Source organism: Chlorocebus sabaeus, chromosome 17 (genome assembly GCF_047675955.1).
Source record: "Chlorocebus sabaeus isolate Y175 chromosome 17, mChlSab1.0.hap1, whole genome shotgun sequence".
Taxonomy (NCBI): Eukaryota; Metazoa; Chordata; class Mammalia; order Primates; family Cercopithecidae; genus Chlorocebus; species Chlorocebus sabaeus.
Window position 1 is genome coordinate 15,470,640 of NC_132920.1, and position 20,271 is coordinate 15,490,910.

Sequence of the window (20,271 nt, forward strand, 5' to 3'; positions counted from 1 at the left end):
GGCGGCACCTCCCATCCCATATTTGTGTGGTTGAGGCCTGTGTGTTCCCCAGACTGAATGGAAGCTCCACGAGGCCTAGAGGTGTTGTGTGTTTTTCAGGCACTGCTCTGTCTCCAGCCCCTAGGATTTGGCCTAGTACACAGTAGGTGCTCAGGAGATACTTCTGGACTCAAGAAATAAATTTTCCCGGTCTAGAAAGAAACCATAGCTGTCTTAAGACAGCTTCCCTCTGAAAAACGCACCACATTTGGTGTGGTGGGTAAAAGAAGGTGCTGACTCTGGATTCCCAAACTGACACACTCAGCTATTTTATCAAAACAAGCAAATCATTCTGGATGTTATTGGGAACAGGAGCATCGAAGAAGAGGTGCGGAGGGGACAGCAGGTGGTTCTGTGGAAAGAAGGCGACCAGGTTGTAACTTCAGTGAAGGCTGCTGCCCTGGCAGGTGTTCATATGGCACGGACTCTCAGGGTGTAGATGTCACCCCAGTTTCTGTCTCTCCAGCTTCTCTCCTGTGGGATCCCTGGTCATGAGTTCCATCAGGTCACAGCTGCTGATAGCTTCCTCACTGGCCTGCAGCAGCCTCTGTCAGCTGAGGGATTCTGCCTCCAGCGCAAGCGGCTTTTTCAGCAGGGCCTTGGAGGGGCCTTCGATGTTTCCGCTGTGCGTCCGCTCGGGGCCTCTGGGTGGCAGCCTCTGTTCCTGGCAGAACAATTTGGCCCTCATGAGGGTGATCCTTGGTGGAGTCTTCCCGCTCCTCTTAGCACTGTGGGTTCTTAGAGAATGTATTTCTGCCTTCTCTGCCTGTCATTAACTCAGGATACAAGGTGACCCACAGCCGCAGGGACGCCAAGGGGCAGCGGCCCATGACAGGTGTGTGGCCTCATTTGCAGTAGGGCTCAGCTTTGCTTCTGAAGCTTTACTCTTTTTTTGTTTTGTTTCAGGGAAGGTCTGTTTCTCTAACAACTTTTTATCGAACAGCGAGGAATATCATGAGCATGTGTTTCAGCAAGGAGCCTGCACCAGCCGAAATCGAGGTGAGAGAAGCGGCCCCTCCCGTTGCCTCTCATGATGTGGGAACCACTTGGCGAGCTGGAGGACATCCTTGTCCTGCCCTGACCCCTGCAGCCCAGTGAACTGAAAGGACTCAGACGGGGCCGAGTTCATCCTGTGTTGAGCGTGCACCAGGGCAGCCAAATGTTTTAACTTAGGTTGATCTAAACTTGTTCACAAGCCAAAAACACTATAATGAAGGTGGGGAGTTGCTGAGTGCAGGGGGCGGGTTCTGGGCCCGTCCCCTGCGCCCCGTCACCATCTCCTCCTACTTGCTCACCCGGCTGCTTCTCACCCCATCCTCTGTGTGTCTGTTATGCAAGAGAATGTTTGGAATCCCTTGAAACCACAGTTGTGCTTTTTCTTCCCTTCTATTTTTTATTTAATGGGATTGGCAGATTGCCATTTTTGTGCTTCTGCCAACTCTCTTCTTTGGGTTAGTGTGAGGTTGGAAAGGCAGCGAGCACGTCTATGCCCAGACCAATTAGGGGAGCTTTTGTGTGCGGCGCCGCAGGACACAGACCGGATCTGTTTGTTTACCGCCCCTCGGCCAGTGCCCAGCTGAGTCCGCGTGAACTTCCAGCTGCTGACGTCGGTGGGCTCTCAGCAGCGCTTGGTCGTGGACAGGGAAAGAAACCAAACCCGGATTACTGGTTCAGGGCAGCTGCCGACTGGGGAACAGGAGGTATTTGTTGACCACAGCCTCATCTTTTGGTGTGTGACAGGCTTTTGCTGCCATTTTTTTTTTTTTTTTTTTTTTTTTGTTTTTTTTCCTTTAATGCCACCTCTTTCAAATAAAATCCAGGGTCGGTTTGCCCCATGTACACGTGCTGACCGCTGGGGGTTCAGGTATCTTGTTTTGCTTAGGTTTTGGGCATGCAACCTTCAAACCTGCTCAGACCAGGATGACTGGTGCACCCTCCCTGGGTGGTGCTTGCTGCTCCACCTCCTGAAAGCAATTGTCAGAGCTTAGGATGTCCAGCCCTGTGACCTGACCCTGCTTTCCTAGTGTGAGGAATTAGAGGTTTACCTTTAGCACCATCTTTATCCGTCTTAGGACTTAGGTCTCTACTTAGGTGCGGGAGCTGCCTACGCTGTGTATACTCTGGGTGCAGCCATTGAATGTCACACAGTGGCCTGACACCCGACCTGTGGCTGTGATTACTATGCTGCAGCTGCCACTGCCTCACCCATCACCAGCCACGATGTCAGCTGAACCCTGGTCTAGGACACGTGTGGCTGCCGCAGCTGCTTCCAGAGCACGCATTGTGTTTGTGGTAGAGATGTCAGGTGGAGGAAACTTGGCTTTTGGGACTGAGCATTGGACCTGGGAAGAGGCCTTTGTTGCCAAACAACACGTGTCCTGTGGGCATCTCCCCAGAGGTGCAGAAGTTTATTACCATCCATAATGTGCATGAAAGCTTAGCTCATCTTACAGCCTCTTATTCAGGAATTAATTCCCTCTGAAAGTCTGGATTTTGCTCTAGCGGTTGTGTAAATATTTAAACACAAAGGAGAGATTCGCTAGAATTTAAACTTCAGGCCTGGATTGCCTAGTTTCTTGTGCTCTGTCTTCCAAAAAAGGCCGGTGGACAGCCCCTGGAGTTGGCCACCAGCTGGGAGGAGTCCCTTCCTTCCCTTCCCACATCTTTACGGACCCACCAGAAGCTGGTTGACCTCAGTTTCAGCAAATGCATGGCAGGATTGGATACTCAGGGAGTCTGTTGAGGGAATCCAGTCGTTTAATGTGGAATTCGTTCTTGATTTGTGGAGGTCTGACTCCGCCAGGTGGACCCCCCCTTTGTGGAAGTCAACGCAGTGTTGAGGAAAGTGGTTTCAGCGTTGCTAGTAGCACTTCGTTGAGCTTAACTGGACCCTATGATGTTGGGTGCTTGTAAGTTAGGCTTCTTCCCTAAATGTGGTTCCAGCTTTACCGAGGCTTGTGAGATGAGGAAAGAGGACTTAGTGTTTCTGGAGTGATCACTGAGAACAAAGTGGAAGGTGACTGCGCCGGGAAGCTTGTCTCAAGGGAGGCTGGGCACCGCTGCTTGCCTGCAGTCAAAGCATGTTCTGACCCATTCTTTGTCCCCATATTTGTTTAGATGGAACATAAGTCACTTTGGAAGCTTTTTATAATTGGCAGTTACTGTGCTTAGCATAATGTCCTCCAGGTTCATCCATGTTGTAAAACGCGTGAGAACTGACGTCCTTTTACAAGGTCATGGTACGGAGAGTAGATTCTGTTCATCCATCTGCGGATGGGATACTGTGGTGGCTTCACCTTTTGGCTGTTGGGAATAACACTGCATAACATGGGGGAGACTCTGCTTTCTGGCATTTTGAGGATATGCTTGGAGGTGACCTGTCATTGCTTTCTGCATTAGTGTCCTGCTGGAGACACTCTGCAAAGAGCGTGTCTGTTCTGAGGGGTGTGTGCACCAGACATTCGTGTCCCAGTTTTGTTGGGTTGAACTGTGCTCTGTGGCTGCAGCACCTTAGGGGTGCTGACCAGCCCTTTCCTGTTCCCTGCAGCAAGAGTACTGGAGGCTAGTGGAAGAGAAGGACTGCCATGTGGCAGTGCACTGTGGCAAGGTGGACACCAACACTCATGGCAGCGGATTCCCAGTGGGAAAATCGGAGCCCTTTTCAAGGTAACCTGGGATTCTCTTGTCCGTGTTCTTGGGGACGTGACTGCATTCTTCCCCCGCCAGTCTGTAACGTCCCTCGTCTTCCCCTTTGCAGGCATGGATGGAACCTCACCGTCCTCCCCAATAACACGGGGTCCATCCTGCGTCACCTCGGTGCTGTGCCTGGTAAGTCTGACTGTGGCCACCTGCCTGTGGCAGCTGTGACCATGAGTCCTACTCACTGAGAATCAGGGCCGGGAAATCCCTTCTGAGCACTGCCAGGGAGGGATGGGGTCTTCAGGCATACAGGATATACCTTGAAATTGATTTTTCAGCTGGGCGCGGTGGCTCAAGCCTGTAATCCCAGCACTTTGGGAGGCCAAGATGGGTGGATCACGAGGTCGGGAGATCGAGACCATCCTGGCTAACACGGTGAAACCCCATCTCTACTAAAAAATGCAAAAAACTAGCCGGGCGAGGTGGCGGGCGCCTGTAGTCCCAGCTACAGGGAGGCTGAGGCAGGAGAATGGCGTGAACCCGGGAGGCGGAGCTTGCAGTGAGCTGAGATCCGGCCACTGCACTCCAGCCTGGGTGACAAAGCGAGACTCCGTCTCAAAAAAAAAAAAAAAAAAAGAAAGAAAATAGATTTTTAGAAATGAAAGGAGTAGCATGATGGTTGGTGAAGTCAGTAGAAAAGGTGGAAAGATGAACCGCATGGTGGAGTCTAGAGCTGGGAGAAGCTTAGTGGCCAACTTTGAACTTTGAAATTGTTGCTTTCAAAGCCGAAGTCACAATTCCTTAAGGCTACTGCAGGCTGAAATCATAATTCTCAAGATGGTCAGTAGGCTCGCAAGAGATGGATGGATGCTTTGCAAGCTTTAGGGAAAACCAAGGGGTCATGGAGGTTGTGGTCACTATGAATGTGAAGGCCCAGGCCTTGGGGAAGGCGGCTAGGAACCTGTCCAGGTCCTGGAACCTGACTGATTTCTGAGCTGAGCCAAGGAGCCCTGTGCCCTACTCACCCTGCTCAGAGGCCTCGCCAACAAAGGGGCTTGCTTGCTTTCTGCCTCTGGCCCTGATGGGGGCTTTTGGGATTGGTGCCTCTGGTCCTCAGCCTTGGGGCTTGGGGCTGCTGGTTCCTCAGCATTCCTCACCAGGTCAGGTTCCTGGGGCCACCTCCTCATGAGGCCGATGTGCTGCTACTGTTTTGAAACAGTGGTCATATTCTCTCAATTCTGTAAAGGAAACAGGAAAGAGCAGGTACCTTCTGCTCACTGTCTTTTGTCTGACATTGAGTCCCATTTCTTTTCCTTCTTGTTTTAGGAGAAGAAAGAGAATTTTACTTATTGTTCCTTTGAGACGTTGTTGCCTAGCTTTTAAAAACGCGCTTTTCACTCTTGCTGTTTTAGGAGTGACTATTCCCTGGCTAAATATTGGCATGGTCTTTTCTACCTCATGCTGGTCTCGAGACCAAAATCACCTTCCATACATTGACTACTTACACACTGGTGCTGACTGCATTTGGTGAGTACACGGCCGCGGGTGGGAGGGGAGGGACTGCAGAAAGTCATATTACCACATTCAGTGGGGTCTACGGATAACCTCTTGTCCAGGTGGTTGCACGTGCTTGAGAACTTGCTTCTCTGTGTTCAGGCCTGTCCTGCATTCCCTGCCGAGGCCTTGGGCTGGGATCGCCTCCCTCTGTTGGAAGGTGCTGGAGAGTTGGGGTGCTGGAGAATGTTGTAACACTCTCTGATGATGTGCAAAACTTTTCATATGCTTAGTGGCCATTTAAGTTCCTGCTTATGTCTGTTTTTTTTGTTTGTTTTGTTTTGTTATGGATTAGTCACTTTTTCTTGTGGATTTCCAAGAGTTATTTTCACCTTAGGGTTAAGGAACAGTAGTAAAAGTGCCACCCAAAGTTAACCAGTAGTCGTGACTCTGTCATCAGCCCTCTATGAACTGAATATGAACCATGGCATTTCATGATTGGTTGTTTTCAGCCTCTCTGTAGAGCCAGTGTTTCCTCATCTATCGGTGGCTCTGCGGGGAGTAGAGCTGACTTGGGAATCTCGTTCCTGCCGTGTGGAGACGCGCATGTTGTGTACCCCGCGGAGTCTGTTGCCTGGCGAGGTGTTCTGGGTCCCCGCCTGTAATCCTGACTCTTACTGTACTCATCCCTGATCGAGGCTGGACTCTTTGGTATCTTTGTTTACGGCGGCAGATGGGAAATGACTAGAAATAATCAGATGTCTTGTCGTCTGATCGTTTACCGGCATGCCGTCCATGCCATGCTAACTGTGTTTATTGCCCTAATGGGGTGATTAAGCATTCTTTATTAAAATAAAGAAAGTCTTAGGACTCGTGTTCTCCCTCCGTGGAGCCAGCGTCGGCTGCAGCTGCCTGGTTTTGGCTTTTCTGGTGAGTGGTGCCGTCGACACGAGGGAGCCCTCCCTTCCCACGTGGGTGTGTGCGCCGTGGACGGCGAGCACGGCGTCCTGCAGGTCCACAGTGATGGGCCTGGGAAGCCCAGGCTGTTGCCTATGGAGTGGGGACTGACAGGAGCCTTGGGGCTGAGCCAGGCCCGGCCACAGCTGGGGAGGGGACAGCCAGGACAATCCCGAGAGGCGCCTTTGCCTCCGGAAGAAGTGTGGCCATTCCCTGTGGGGAGTTACACTGGCTGTGGCTGTGCGTGGCCTGCTGTTCCTGGGATCGCCCCCAGACCGGTGACCTGAGGCCCGAGTTTCTTCCGTGTGGGTTTGCTTATGACTTGATGTTGAGTCACAGATAGCAAAATGTGATGTCTTGTGTGGGCTTTTTGAAGACTTATCCCTGGAACCTCATTGAGGGAGAGAAAGAAAAGGCAGGGGTAGGATCAGAGGACATGATGGTGTGTAGTTGTTCTTAAAACATGTGATTTAGGTTAGAAACCCTGTATGTAAATTACCAATCAGTAACAGAATATGTTGGCATTGAAAATAACATGAGTATTTAAAAAAAATTCTTAAATGTGGCTGTTGCCTTCACTGAGTAACTGAACCCAGGATTTGGCCTCAGAGAGAAACGTTTTCGTCACAGACACTTAGGGGCTACGGTCGCTGCCTGCTGTGCAAAGGCGGGCCCTGGACCGGGGGCGGGGGCTGTTGGGAGGGGCTGGCGGTGTTGCCCTGAGCTGCTGGCCCACGTCTTTGTTTTTAGTGGTGGCTGATGGCTTCACTGGTTTAGCATCCTGAAGACCTGTCAGGCCCCTCTCCACACTGATGTCCTCCTCTTGCCCAGGGAGGAGCCCCTCAGACATCCTGAGACGCCCAGGGGCAGGGCAGCCATCCCTGCACCCCTGCCCTGCAGGGGCCTCCCCTCACGCCCCCATCATTCATGCTGTGCGCCTGGCACCAGGGGCGTCACATGTTGTGAGTGGACATGTGGCCTGGTGGGCTCCTTGGGACACCGAGAACACGGGCCAAACCCCCTCCCCTCCCTGTGATTGCCGTGTAGGTCACTTTATACCTGTACCTCCCACCTTTTCTCACACTCGAGGACCCCTGCCAGCCTCACGCTTAGACCCTGGAGGGTCTGGGAGCCACCACTTCCCCAGGCCACCCTCTGACGCAGTCCTGTGTGCCCTGATCCTCCTGTGTGGGCTGGGTCCTGACACACAGAACTCCCCAGCGGGGAGCAGAGCTGGGGGCCGCTAGGTATCCCCTGAGCCCCACTTCGCCACAGTATCTGCCGAGGAGGTGGCCTTGAGGTGGTGCATGTGCCTGAGCCTGGCTCCTTCCCCAACTCTGTGCATTTGTAGAGGGCAGCGTTTACTGTCCTGGCTGGAGGGCCGAGGGAACCACATATTCCTTGTCACATATTCCAGGACACTGTCATGTCCTGCTCCTGCGGTGGTCTCTGTTCACAGAAGAAGGGTGCAGTGCCGGAGCCTCAGAAGAGGCCCGTGGTGGCTGCAGTGTGTCTGGTTCTGGTTTATAGGGGTTTGTGAACATCTGTTTCTGGTTTGAAGGCTTTTTGGCTCACCAGGTGGGTCAGATCTGCGTAAAAGATGAGCACCTTGCATCGCGGTGCGCTGCGGTTTGGCTGTGTGCTAGGTGGACATGGCACTGCTGCCGTGGGAAATAGGAGCCAGTGGTGACCAGGCACCCGGCCAGGCCAGCACACCGTCCCTGCTGGCGTGGAGCAGAGCCTCTCCCGTGTGCTCAGGTCCCTGAGGGTGACGGGGGTGGCCCAGTCCATGCAGGAGGCCCTTGTCAAGTCTCTGCTTGTCTCTTGTGTCTCTCAATGGCCCAGGTATTGCATTCCTGCTGAGGAGGAGAACAAGCTGGAAGACGTGGTCCACACCCTGCTGCAAGCCAATGGTACCCCAGGGCTGCAGATGCTGGAAAGCAACGTCATGGTGCGTCCACTCAGCCGCTGCCTCCAGCAGGAACTGTAGGACCTGCTAGGCACTTGAACATGGTTTCCCATGAACCTGCTTTTCAAAGGCAATGAGAACACAGCAAAACAAATCCCCAGGGTGCCAAGGGAAAGGTCCTCAGACACAAAAGCCAAACTGACCATCCATCAGATTGCACAGGGCGCTGGGGTTTTGCACGGCCTTTGCATCTGTTTTGGGGCTTGTTCATGTTAAGGGCTGCTGTGGACTCTGGGTTTTCTTGTGCCCGCCGCTCCTACCTTCTGGGCATGTGAGAGCAAGGATCACAAAGGCTTCTTCACTTGTTTTCGGGAAGTCATGGGACTGGTGAGCTTCTGGGAGGTGCTGCTTTGGGCTGTGTTCTGACCAGCTTCTCTGGCCTCTGCTGACCCTGCTGGTCCAGCCTGTCCATCTTAGACAAGAGATGGACGGGGGACTCCTTTGTAAGCCCAGCCTGTGGGCCTGTGGCCTACTTGGCTCTGGAGATGAGCCCAGCAGCCTCCTAGTTGTGTAACCTTGTCCCGTTTCCAGCCCCTGGCATTGCCAGGTGGGGACAGAGGGGCCTGTGTGGTCATCATGTCCTCAGCTGTGCATGAACCTGTCATCACTCTTGGGCCAGTGCAGTTTAGAACTCCTTCTTATGTTATGAATGACATCTTTTTATTTTCCACATAAAGCAATCTTGTCTCCTTGAGAGCAGGCCTCTTAGGGTGCGCATGCCTCACCTGAAGACTGCAGGTGTCCCGGCACACAGGGAGGGGGTGTGCCTCAGCCTGGCCCTGTCTCCCCAGATCTCCCCGGAGGTGCTGTGCAAAGAGGGGATCAAGGTGCACAGGACCGTGCAGCAGAGTGGCCAGTTTGTCGTCTGCTTCCCGGGATCCTTTGTGTCCAAAGTGTGCTGTGGGTACAGCGTGTCTGAAACCGTGCACTTTGCTACCACCCAGTGGACAAGTATGGGCTTTGAGACCGCCAAGGTAAGCAGAGCCAGCCTCCTCCCGCTGGCTGCCCCCGCATCCATGTGAGCGCCGTGCGTGAGTGCACACAGAAGCAGCCCTGCGTGTGCGTGTCTGTCTGTAGATAGTTCCTTTTGGAATATGTCTTTGAAATTCTTAGGAGGTGGTTGAAAGGTCTTCTAGGAGTGAAAAGTTAGGGATTTGTTTGTATCACAAAGAGTTTTGATCAGACCGTTACTGACAGACCCCTCCAGTATTGGAAAACTACTGAAGATACTTAAGGTAATTGCTTAGAATGAATGGACAGAGAACCTCCACCCATCGTGAGGTGGTGGCAGCTGCCTCTGGGTAGTGGCGAAGTGCTGTGACTTCTCCTGGTATGTGGTGCCTTTCTCACAGGGAGGCAAAGTTTTGAAGAGTTTTTAATCCAAATGCAATTCAAGATTTAGAAATTGGGACAGCCGGTCTGCCCCTCCACCAAGAACAACCTTGACAGCTGCCTAGTCATGAAAATCCACGCTAAAGGGATGTGACTCCTCTTTCAGGAAATGAAGCGTCGCCATATAGCTAAGCCATTCTCCATGGAGAAGTTACTCTACCAGATTGCACAAGCAGAAGCAAAAAAAGAAAATGGGCCCACTCTCAGTACCATCTCAGCCCTTCTGGATGAGCTCAGGTAACAGACTCGGGGTTCTGGGAGACCCCCAGGGCCCACGTCAGAGAGCTTGACCTGGCTGCCCTTCAGGGGCTTAGCCAGGTAGACGCCTGGGGTGAGCCGACAGCGCTCCCTGCCTGCAGCCGCAGAGCCCCTTGGCACTGCACGGCCCATATGATGCTTTTCCAGATGGGCAAAGGCTCCGGGTGTGCTGGTTTTTATTTTAACATTGTTTTTTTTAGAAAATAATTTCCCCTTGATGTTTGGACTCCGAACCTCTAGCACCAAGAGGTTCCTCCTCTTTGTGGGATTGACTGCAAGGGGGGCTCCCGTCCCCTGACACGTACTTGCTGACCCACTGCGTCAGAGCCTGGCTCTGCACCAGTTAGGGGAAGGCGTGGATAGCTGCCCCCGGTCCTCCACCCTCCATTTTCTTGCCAACCCCTTTGTGTGTGTGTGTGGGTGGTGTGTGGGGTGTGGTGTGGGTGTGGGGTGTGCGTTTGGGGGGGTGTGTGGGGTGTGGGTGTGGGGTGTGTGTGTGGGGTGTGCGTGTGGGGGGGGTGTGGGGTGTGTGTGGAGTGTGTGGGGGGGTGTGTGGGGTGTGTGTGTGGGGGGTGGGTGTTGGGTGTGTGTGGGGGGTGGGTGTTGGGTGTGTGTGGGGTGTGTGGTGTGTGGGGTGTGTGTTGGGGGTGTGTGGGGTGTGTGTGGGGGGGGTGTGTGTGTGGGGGGGTGTGTGTGTGTGGGGTGTGTGGGTGTGGGGTGTGGGGGGTGTGTGTGGGTGTGTGTGTGTGGGGGGGTGTGGGGGTGTGTGTGTGTGGAGCAGGTCAGGGCGGACGCTGAGCAGAGTGGCGCCTGTGTAACCCTCTTCTCTCTTTCCTACCGTGTAGTTCTCGGTGCCTCTCCCATCTCTCCCATCCTGGAGCAAGGCTCTGGGTTGTGTTGTGAACACATGAATTTTGAACTTTTGGTGATAGTATCTTGACTCTCTCCTGGGCTTGGGACACAGGGAGAAGCCCTTACTAGGTGGCCGTGGTTTTGCAGGCGTTGTGACGCCTGCATTACTAAGTCTGGCCACAGAGTAGCCTCATCAGCCAGGGCTGCCACTGACCTGTGGACTAAGGCACCCGGGGAGGTGAGCGGGGCTTTGAACCCTGAGCAGGCCTCACTTCTGACAGGAGGGTGTGTCTGGAGGGAGGCCGGTGTGGGGAGTGCATGTCCTGCTGCTGGTGAGCATGGCCGGCTGTCACTAAAGGTGTGGGCCGTCCCCCGTGTCTGGCAGGGATACAGAGCTGCGGCAGCGCAGGCAGCTGTTCGAGGCTGGCCTCCACTCCTCCGCGCGCTACGGCAGCCATGACGGCAGCAGCACGGTGGCGGACGGGAAGAAAAAGCCTCGAAAGTGGCTGCAGTTGGAGACGTCGGAGAGGAGGTGTCAGATCTGCCAGCACCTGTGCTACCTGTCTATGGTGAGCCTACCTGGCACGGCCGGCGCCCTCGTGTGCAGTGCTTGGCCTGAGAGCTCCAGGGTTGCCCCCAGAAGAGGGAGGGCGCTCTCTGCACAGGAGACCTGCTGTGCTCCCATCTCTGGAGCCGGCTGTGGGACCTCAGCAGAGCTTCTGACCTCTGGAGGTGGCTGCCTCACCTGCAGTGACCAGGCCACACAGAGGCTGTCCCTCTACTCTGCCCACACGTGGCCCTCTCTCGATCCTGTGGTGCCTCCTTCCTCCTTGGGGAGCAGGTGGCCTCCCTCCCCGCCCTACTTTGTCACCCCAGCCCCTGCGCACTCTGCTCTTCATACTTTTTGAGACGGTGAGGGGCGGGTTTCCCACAGTGCTGGGCAGCGTCTGCCACCCCCCGCCCAGTGACCTGTGCCTGGTGGATCCGGGCCCATGGCCTGTGCCCTTTGGCTCTGTTCTTGGCTTCCTGGTTCTGCTCAGTTACATGATCTGCCTCAGCCCCCAAGGACTTGGGAATCTGTCCTTGGTGAAAGCTGATGCTCCCCCTGTCCCATCTGGGATCAGAGATGCTTTTCTGGCACAGCCACTCCAGGCTACAGCAGACTGCGTTCCTCTCGCCTTCTCGACTCTACCCTGCTGGCCTCCTTGTGACCACCTGCCTTCCCCAGCTTTGGGCTTAATAACAAACACTGCCTCCTCCCCTGCTCACCCCTGTCCTAGACCAGAGGTGGGCTCAGAAAAGCCCTTCCATGGCAACTGGACGACTGTGGCCCTCACCATGCTTCTTCCAGTCCTCTCTTGACCTCTCAGCAGGCAGCTGTCCTGACACACTCTGGGCAGGGATGCCCAGCTGGCACTGCAGATGGCTTCACGCCACTACACACCTTAGCCTGGAACAGAGAGCATGCCCAGCGGGCCTGACCTGCCTCCCTGGGCCTCTTCCCTTTCCACAGTGCCTCACTCCTCCAGTGCAGAAGCCTAGCTAGGAGGCGCCCACTCCATAAGCTGTGGTGCCTGTGTCCCACAGGTGTCCCCTCCAGCTGCACATTCCCCAAGGGGCCAGTGCCTCTGCGTCCCTCTGCTTGTCCACGGTGGGCCAGGACTGAGACCTGGGTCGACTCTCCTTGGCCTCCCAGTGTGACTGGGTCATGCCGCCTCACCCTGAGTCCTGGCATGCCCCGTAGAAGAGGGAGGACACGGCCTCTCCCGGATGAGTCAGATCGGGGCTTTGTACCATTTGAAAGAGCTGAAAACTCTGTGTGTCCTCGTCTCCTCCTTACCTAAGGACGTAACTCACGGTGTATCCGATAGGCCCCCTCATGGCCTCATTCGAGCCGATTTACCTCTTTAGAGGCTCCACCCCCACCTGCAGTCACAGCTGAGGTCCTGGAGGTTCACGTTGGCATTTCATGGGGGACAAACGCAGTCCGTGACCACCCTTCCTCCCATCCTGTAGGTTTCCTTCTATCTGGTTTTTCCCCTAGACTTCTCAAAATGTATTACCTAGATCCATTCTGTTCTTAAAATGATAAGCATTTTCCCAGATCTTCAAAGTACCTGATGAACATCACTGATAAAAGCTGCATAGCTTGGTGTGCTCTTTCTTTCTTTTCTTTTTTCCTTTTTTTTTTTTTTTTTTTTTTTTTTTTTTTGAGACAGTCTTGCTCTGTTGCCCGGGCTGGAGTGCAGTGATGTGATCCTGTCTCACTGGAGCCTCAGCCTCCTGGGCTTAGGTCATCCTCCCACCTCAGCCTCCGGAGTAGCTGGGAAAACAGGTGTACCACCACGCCCGGCTAACTTTTATTTTTGGTAGAGGTGGGGTTCTGCTATGTTACCCATAGGCTGCCTACTTCAGCCTCCCAGAGCCCTGGGATTACACACATGGGTCACTGCGCCCAGCTGTCCATCCTCTTGCTGGAACACTCTAGTCATTGTACATGTGTGTGAGGGCTGTATGGTGGTTACACCTGGGGGTGAAGCTCGTCTGTCCATGTGAGGTGGCACCAGGTGGCCTCATTTTCAAGCCATCCTTCAGAAACTTCAGAGTTGTCACGTGGCATTTCTTGTCAGCCTGAAAGTTATTTTCAAAAGAATATATTGTGAGGCCGGGCATGGTAGGCTAATCCCAGTGCTCTGGGAGGCAAAGATGGGCAGAGCACTCAAGGCCTGGAATGCGAGACCAGCTTGGGTAACATAGTGAGACTCAAGTTCTACAAAAAATACAAAAAATTAACTGGGTGTGGTGGTGGGGGTATCACTTGAGCCCAGAAGTTCAAGGCTACAGTGAGCCTTTGCAGGCTGGGTGACAGAGTGACAACCTGTCTCTTTAATTAAAAAAAAAAAAAAGGCCAGGCACGGTGGCTTACACTTGTAATCCCAGCACTTTGGGAGGCCAAGGCGGGCCAGTCACAGCCTGGCCAACATGGTGAAACCCTGTGTCTACTAAAAATACAAAAAAATTAGCCGGGTGTGATGGCACGCACCTGTAGTCCCAGCTCCTCTGGAGGCGGTGGTTGCAGTGAGCCAAGATCGCGCTATTGCGCTCCAGCCCAGGTGACAGTGCGAGACTTCATCTTAAAAAAATACACACACACACACACACACACACACACATATATATAAATCCATGGGCAAAAATTGGGGTCTGACTTGTGTTGACAGTTTGCATTGCTGGGATTACTAGTACATTTGTAAATTGTAATTAGATGTGTTTCCTGTTCTTCCTGTCCTTGGCCCCAGGTGTCTCTCCAAGGTCTTGTTTGTGTCAGTAGGTGGCATTCCCACACTCCTACAACACGTTCTCTGTTTCTCGCTTAGAAACACTGCAGACGAAAACAAGTCCTTCCACCCAAGCTTTCAGAGAAAGGCCTGTGACCCTTCTGCCTCTTGAGTATTGAGACTGAATTTTTCCTTATTTTCAAACTCAGAATTAGAATAGTACTTGGAGTCAGCGTGAAGTATGGGAGCCCCCACAGAAGCCAGGTGGACAGGCCCGCCGTGAGGGTCTCTGTCCCAGCACTCTCCTGTGGCCTTAGGCAGCAAGGCGTCCCCTGGCGGGACAGCTGTGGGCTTTCTGGACAGCCCGCCCAGTGAGGCTGGGGCTGGTGGGTGAGCTGGTCCGCATCGCAGAGGTCAGGAATCTGTGATGTTGAGGGTGTCGGGGGAGTTTGCATGGGGTCATTGGACGCCCCTGGCTCTGTTGACTGAGCCGCTCATGGACCACCATGAGAACCAGTTTTGCTGCTGGAAAGTCCAGGGCGTGTTCCCCGCGTGGCTGCCCGAGTTGGAGTCCTCCATGTTCCACATCTATGCCAGCACTAGGGTGGTTTCGAACCCAGGGTCTCAGCAGCCCTCAGAACTCAAGAGATTAGAAATACGTACCCCTCACTGTCTTTACCAGCCTGGTGGTGACTGAACCTCTCCCAGGAAACTCCAGCAGAAATCTGGAGGGGACGTGAGGGCCACCCCTAGGTCTAACTCAGAGGTCGTCCTTTCCTCACTTGCCTAGTTGAAGACCATGTTCCAGGTGGTTTGTGAGTTTTTGTTTTAGTCCATCTCTAGTGTTTCCAGCCCTCAAAGCCCTTGGCCTGGGTGGTGGGTGCCAGGGCTGCTCTGGCTGGGGCAGTGGGTGTGAGGGCTGCCTGGCTGGGCGTGCTCCCACTTTACCCTCCCAGGGCGCTGTGGAGTTGTCTCCTGACCTCCGGGTGTCCTGCTCTTGCCTGCAGGTGGTACAAGAGAACGAAAACGTCGTGTTCTGTCTGGAGTGTGCTCTGCGCCACGTGGAGAAACAGAAGTCCTGCCGAGGGCTGAAGTTGATGTACCGCTATGATGAGGTCAGTCCCTGGGTGCGGTGGCAGCGTGGCGCCTTCCCTGGTCCTGGCTGGATGTAGGCCCTCCGGCCTGGCAGTTCTGTGCCTGGTGGGCAGCCAGGGCTCTGCAGGAGTGCCGTGCATTTGGATTTCAGAGATGGGCTCTCACCAGGGCTGAGGCTCTCCCTGCAGCCTCACTGACTTTCCCAAGGGCTGCACCACTGTGGTTTAGAGCCAGACCCTTTTTTGTGGTGACCAGGCACAGTGGGATGGTTGGCAGTGGACTCTCCAGTCTCCACTCACTCGACGCCAGCCCCTCCAGGCTGAGAGAGCTGGAAGTGTCTGCAGACGCTGGGGCAGGATGGGCCCCAGGATGGGAAGTCCCAGTGCCTTCCTGCAGGCGCCAGCTCTTCTGGAGGGAGAGGTCGTAACAGTGCACAGCCTGTGCAGCTGGGGGCTGCCCTGAGTGGCGGAACTCCTGGCAGCAGTGCCTCTCCCCTGCTCTGCCCGCCTTCCCTGCGTGTGCTTCCCACGGACTCTGATGAGGCTGGTTACAAGGAAGGTCACCACATTGGGGTCATTGCACAGTTGAGGCCACTGAGTGGGGCGGGTGCTGCGGGTCTGACTGCGGGGCCTGGTGCGTCTGGGGGCCCAAGCGGTGGGTCTCACTCGATAAGCCTTGAGCTAAGCGATTGGAGAGCTGGAAGAAGAACTCTTTGCATCTGTTTTGTTTCAAAGAGCATGCTGGGTGAAGGCAGTAAGCACCTGCTGTCCCTCCGTCACCTCAACAGCAAATGTCCAGGCACAAATAACGAAGCCTTTGCGGCTGAGATGAGCGTGGCTCTGGCACCTTGTGCAGTGCAGGTGGTGGCACGGGGAGGCTTCCTCTGGCTGCCTGGAAAGCGCTCTGTGGAACATGCGTTGCACCTCTCACCAGCAGCCTGTTTCTGTAGCCGGATGTCTGACGTGACCAGATCCTGGGAAAAGAATGGCATGCAGGGGCTAAGACCTAATGGTTGGTTTTGATGAATTAGGAGGAGCAAAGGTATTTAGAAACTGCATACTCTGCAGCGGCTGATGTAGTTCAGTAAGCAAGTCTGTGCCTCTGTCCCCTGTTGAGCTGTGCATTGTTTTTTGTTTTAGAGACGGAGTCTCACTCTGTTGCCCAGGCTGGAGTGCAGTGGCATGATCTCAGCTCACTGCAACCTCCGCCTCCTGGGTTCAAGTGATTCTCCTGCCTCAGCTAGGATTACAGGCATGTGCCACCATGCACCTGGCTAATTTTTCTCTTTAGTAGAGACAGGGTTTTACCATGTTGGTCAGGCTGGTCTCAAACTCCTGACCTCAGGTGATCTGCTCGCTTCGGCCTCCCAAAGTGCTGGGATTACAGGCGTGAGCCACCACATCTGACCCATTCTTTTAAATAGGAAATTTCTAGCTTGTAAACAGAGACCATTGCAAAATCTTGTTCTCAACCTCCCAGTGTGCCCAGCACACAAATCACCCATGGCTGTGCCTGCTGACCTGGGACAGTCTGCTTTAAACACCTACCTTTTGGGGGGTAGGGGACACACCTAGATTGCAAATCCCTGAATTCATGGCTTCGGTTCTCATGGATGGTGAAGCTCTCTGGGGAGTTTGGAGCCATTTGTGCCTCCGGCCCTTGCAGGCTGGCTGAGCAGGGTCCAGTGAGCAGGGTGTTGGGCTGCCTGCTACCAAGCCTGGCGTGAGGGCACTGGTCTGGGGGAGGTGCTGTCCACCTGTTGAGCTGCATGCGGGGAGGGAACAGTGCCCTCCGGTAACCGCACGCTGCCGGGTCCTCCTCGCTCGTCCTCATGGTAAGGTAGCTGTAGTCCCCTAAATGGGTGTTATGGCAGCTCAGCCGCTTATTCCTTATCAGTGTTCATCATCAGTACCTCAGGCCGCCATGACTATGGTGTTGTTACAGATACGTGCGCACCCCGCTTCCAAGGGCGCCTTTAACTTGTGATGGGAGCCAGCTGTCACTTCCTTACCCTTATCTTGGGGTCTTTCCAGAGGGCTAGAGATCAGGCCCTCAGATGTTTCATTCCATGGCTGGCTTCCTTGCCTGCCGGACTCAGCGTGGTTCCCAGCCACCCCTGGCCCAGAGAGATGGCTCGTGAGATGCACGTTTGCTACTCCTCCCCATGTTCTTTTTAAAAATGAGATGATTATAGGATGTACTCTGTGAAAGTTACACACACAGTTTTGGTGCCGACAGATAAATGATTCTCTTGGGTGAATTACAAGGATATCTATATATGGTGACAAGTGTTTGCATTTATTTGCATGACCAGGTTCAGTGGCTGGTAGCTAAAGTGAGTCAAGTAGCTTGGGTATTTGTGTCACCATCCAGGACGTAACAAAGCCCCCAGGTCTCTCTGCTGCGTGCTCCATGGTGGAGGCAGTGCTCTGGGCTCCCCCTGCCAGTCCTGCCCTTATGAGCAGGCAAACCATGGTGGACCAGGGTATTGATGAGGATGAAAGGGCCGTGCCTGCTGTGTGGCGTCAGGAGGAGCTGGGAAAGGGAGACTCACTGCGTCTGAGCCTCTTGGGGACATTGTAAACACTGTTGGTTGGTGTGAAGGGGACGGCTACGCCGCTGCCCTCTGCCCTAAACCTGCCCCTGCGTGGCTGTCAGGGACAGAGCTCTTGTTAATATGGTATGCTAATTGTTAATATGGTATGCTAATTGTTAATATGGTATGCTAATTGTTAATATGGTATGCTAATTGTTAATATGGTATGCTAATTGTTAATATGGTATGCTAATTGTTAATATGGTATGTTAACTGTTAATATGGTATGCTAATTGTTAATATGGTATGTTAATTGTGCCTTCCTTTCACCCCCAAACAGGAACAGATTATCAGTCTGGTCAATCAGATCTGCGGCAAAGTGTCTGGTAAAAACGGCAGCATTGAGAACTGTCTCAGTAAACCCACACCAAAAAGAGGTCCCCGCAAGAGAGCGACAGTGGACGTGCCCCCCTCCCGGCTGTCAGCCTCCGGTTCATCCAAAAGTGCTTCGAGCTCATCATGAAGATGCCAACGCCCGTGGTCGATTTATATATATTTTTTTGTAATTATTATATTCTAGTTTGGAGTACTTGCTGTAGGATTGAAGCTGTCTTTGCACTAGCTCTAAAGAAGATTTTCTTCTGGTTTTAGAGAACTAATTTTGTTTTAGCATTAAACTGTTGAACTTTTTTTTGTACTTAGAAAACCTAGATACTGCAGTCAGATTTTGGAAACTGCCGTATAGTCACTGTTTTAAAAACCCTGCAGGGGCTGTATTAATTTGTATTGCCCCATGGCTGACAAAAGCCTTTTTTTTTGTTGTTTTAATTTTTTTTTTTTTTTTTTTTTGTAACTGTTGGGGAAAAAAAGGCTTTTTAACCCATTTTTGAAGAGGGTGAAGTTTGGAGAACAAATTTAAAAACCATCAGTCACGTGAGCAGATTTTTTAGAAGGGATAGGAGACACGCGCGCGCACACACACACACACACACACAAAACTTGAAATGGCTTTGCTTTGGCTGTCGTCTTCTGCCGTGTGCCAGATGAGCTTGTGATCTGGGAAGCCGGGGCACCCCCGTTTTGTTTCTCTGGGCGGTTGTGGCAGCTGAAGGCGGACGTTGTTTCCTAACCATAGGCGGAACGAGGAGACGGGAGCGAGTGGGCTCTCCACCAGCACATCACTATGCATCTGTTCAAGGAAAGAAGAAAAGCGAGCGAGGAAGACGGAAAAGACTGCCTGCCTCGGAGGGGTCACATGAGGGAGACCTGTGCCTGATTTCATTAGGAAATCCATTCTGTTATTTTTTGGTGCTGTTGGCTACTTTATCAAAAAACCCTTCAATGGCATCCTTAAGATTTAAAAAAAAAAAGAAAAAAAAAGAAAAAAAAAAGGAAAAAAGTGATGGAAGCCGTAAGTGCTTCTTTGTCATCGACGTGCAATCTTTCTAACATTCCATCTCCATCTCACCGCTTCTTGTTTGACACCTTCACAAGTCAGCATTAATCTTTCTTTTAAAATTTGTTTCGTTTATGATCACGTAGAGAGCCACTAGGAGGCCTGCAGTTATTTTTGAATGTGAAAATGCATTTGCGTTCATCTTCTCTATTTTTTCTCTTCATGTTGTAACAAAAAGGAAAAAAGAAAAAAAAAATCCCATCCCTTTTGTACATATGCCTGTAAATTGTTTTAAATACTTGAGCCTTTTTCTCGGTGGGGGGTGGGGAGGGGGGTGAGAAGACAAGATGAAGAAAAGCCTTACATTTCAGTTTCTTCATCGGTTGGATTGGATGCTTACAGGGTTTTTCTTGTAACATTTATAAGTGCTGCTTACATCACTGAACAACAACAAAAAAATAATAATGGAGTAGCTGTTGCCCTTCTCCGGTTGTGTGTACAGTATGTGTGGAATAAAAAAGGGAAACTGTTTTCACAAGCTGTTCTTTGTTTCATAATTGGATTCATCAATCCCGTAGCTACCCATATTGCACTGAGCTTGCCAGTGGTGACTGCCAGGAACGTCCTATGATCCACTTTGTTGGTTGTTGTTGCAGAAGACTGAACTGTTTTGGAATATTTAACAATTACAGAAACAGAGTCAAGTGTTTTCCAATGTGGTTGTCCGGTTTCTATGGCCTTGCTGTGTACTTTCCCTCTTTTTGACAGTAAACTTCTGCCTATGGCTTACAGTTTGACATTTAATTTATTAGCGCTGCTCTGCACCCCTCCCTTGGGAGGGAGACTTCATGTGGTTTATTGCGAGTTTTTTGTTTACTTTTCAGGTTTGTACTACAAGGTTTAATAATAAAAACAAAGTTTTTTGGACATTTGTCTGTCTTGTGGAAGATGACTGAATGGAATGAGCTCTTTCTTTTCTCATCCATGGGCAGGGGTCAGAGAATCGCCCGTAGCCAGGGAGCAGAGCCACGCCCCCGCTGCAGTCCTGCTCCCACAGCTCCCACCTGCCGCTGGGTCCCCTTCAGCGTAACCTAATGGTTTCCATGTGGCCCGGTAGGCTGGGCCAGAGCTGCTCGTGGGCTGCGGCTGTCCCCCTCATTTCCCATCGAGCCATGCCCCCCTGAGCTTTCAGGATGGGCGGATGGGCGGACACTGGGTACATTCCGGGTGGTATGACCGCAGACAGCCCCCTCATCTCGGCGGGGAGCTCGCGCTCTCGCGCTCTCGTTCTCTCGTTGGGCTGGAGGAGTGATGGCAGGAACATATCTCCAGGGGACCAGTTTCTTTTCATAAAGAAAGGAGGATT

General features: G+C 52.7%; 1 protein-coding gene across 4 annotated transcripts in view; it reads left to right on the forward strand.

Moving 5' to 3' along the window:
• JARID2 (jumonji and AT-rich interaction domain containing 2) overlaps positions 1-19,832 on the forward strand; it is a 278,174-nt gene extending 258,342 nt beyond the window's left edge. For all 4 annotated transcript variants that reach the window (XM_007973625.3, XM_007973628.3, XM_073005676.1 and 1 more), the window contains 10 exons: positions 946-1,038; positions 3,587-3,705; positions 3,797-3,867; positions 5,091-5,205; positions 7,975-8,080; positions 8,890-9,072; positions 9,597-9,727; positions 10,986-11,169; positions 14,886-14,993; positions 17,850-19,832. In XM_007973625.3, coding sequence (XP_007971816.2) covers positions 946-1,038; positions 3,587-3,705; positions 3,797-3,867; positions 5,091-5,205; positions 7,975-8,080; positions 8,890-9,072; positions 9,597-9,727; positions 10,986-11,169; positions 14,886-14,993; positions 17,850-18,032 — 1,293 coding nt within the window. In that variant the 3' untranslated portion in view covers positions 18,033-19,832. The remainder of the gene's footprint in view (positions 1-945; positions 1,039-3,586; positions 3,706-3,796; positions 3,868-5,090; positions 5,206-7,974; positions 8,081-8,889; positions 9,073-9,596; positions 9,728-10,985; positions 11,170-14,885; positions 14,994-17,849) is intronic.
• Positions 19,833-20,271: the final 439 nt, after the last annotated feature.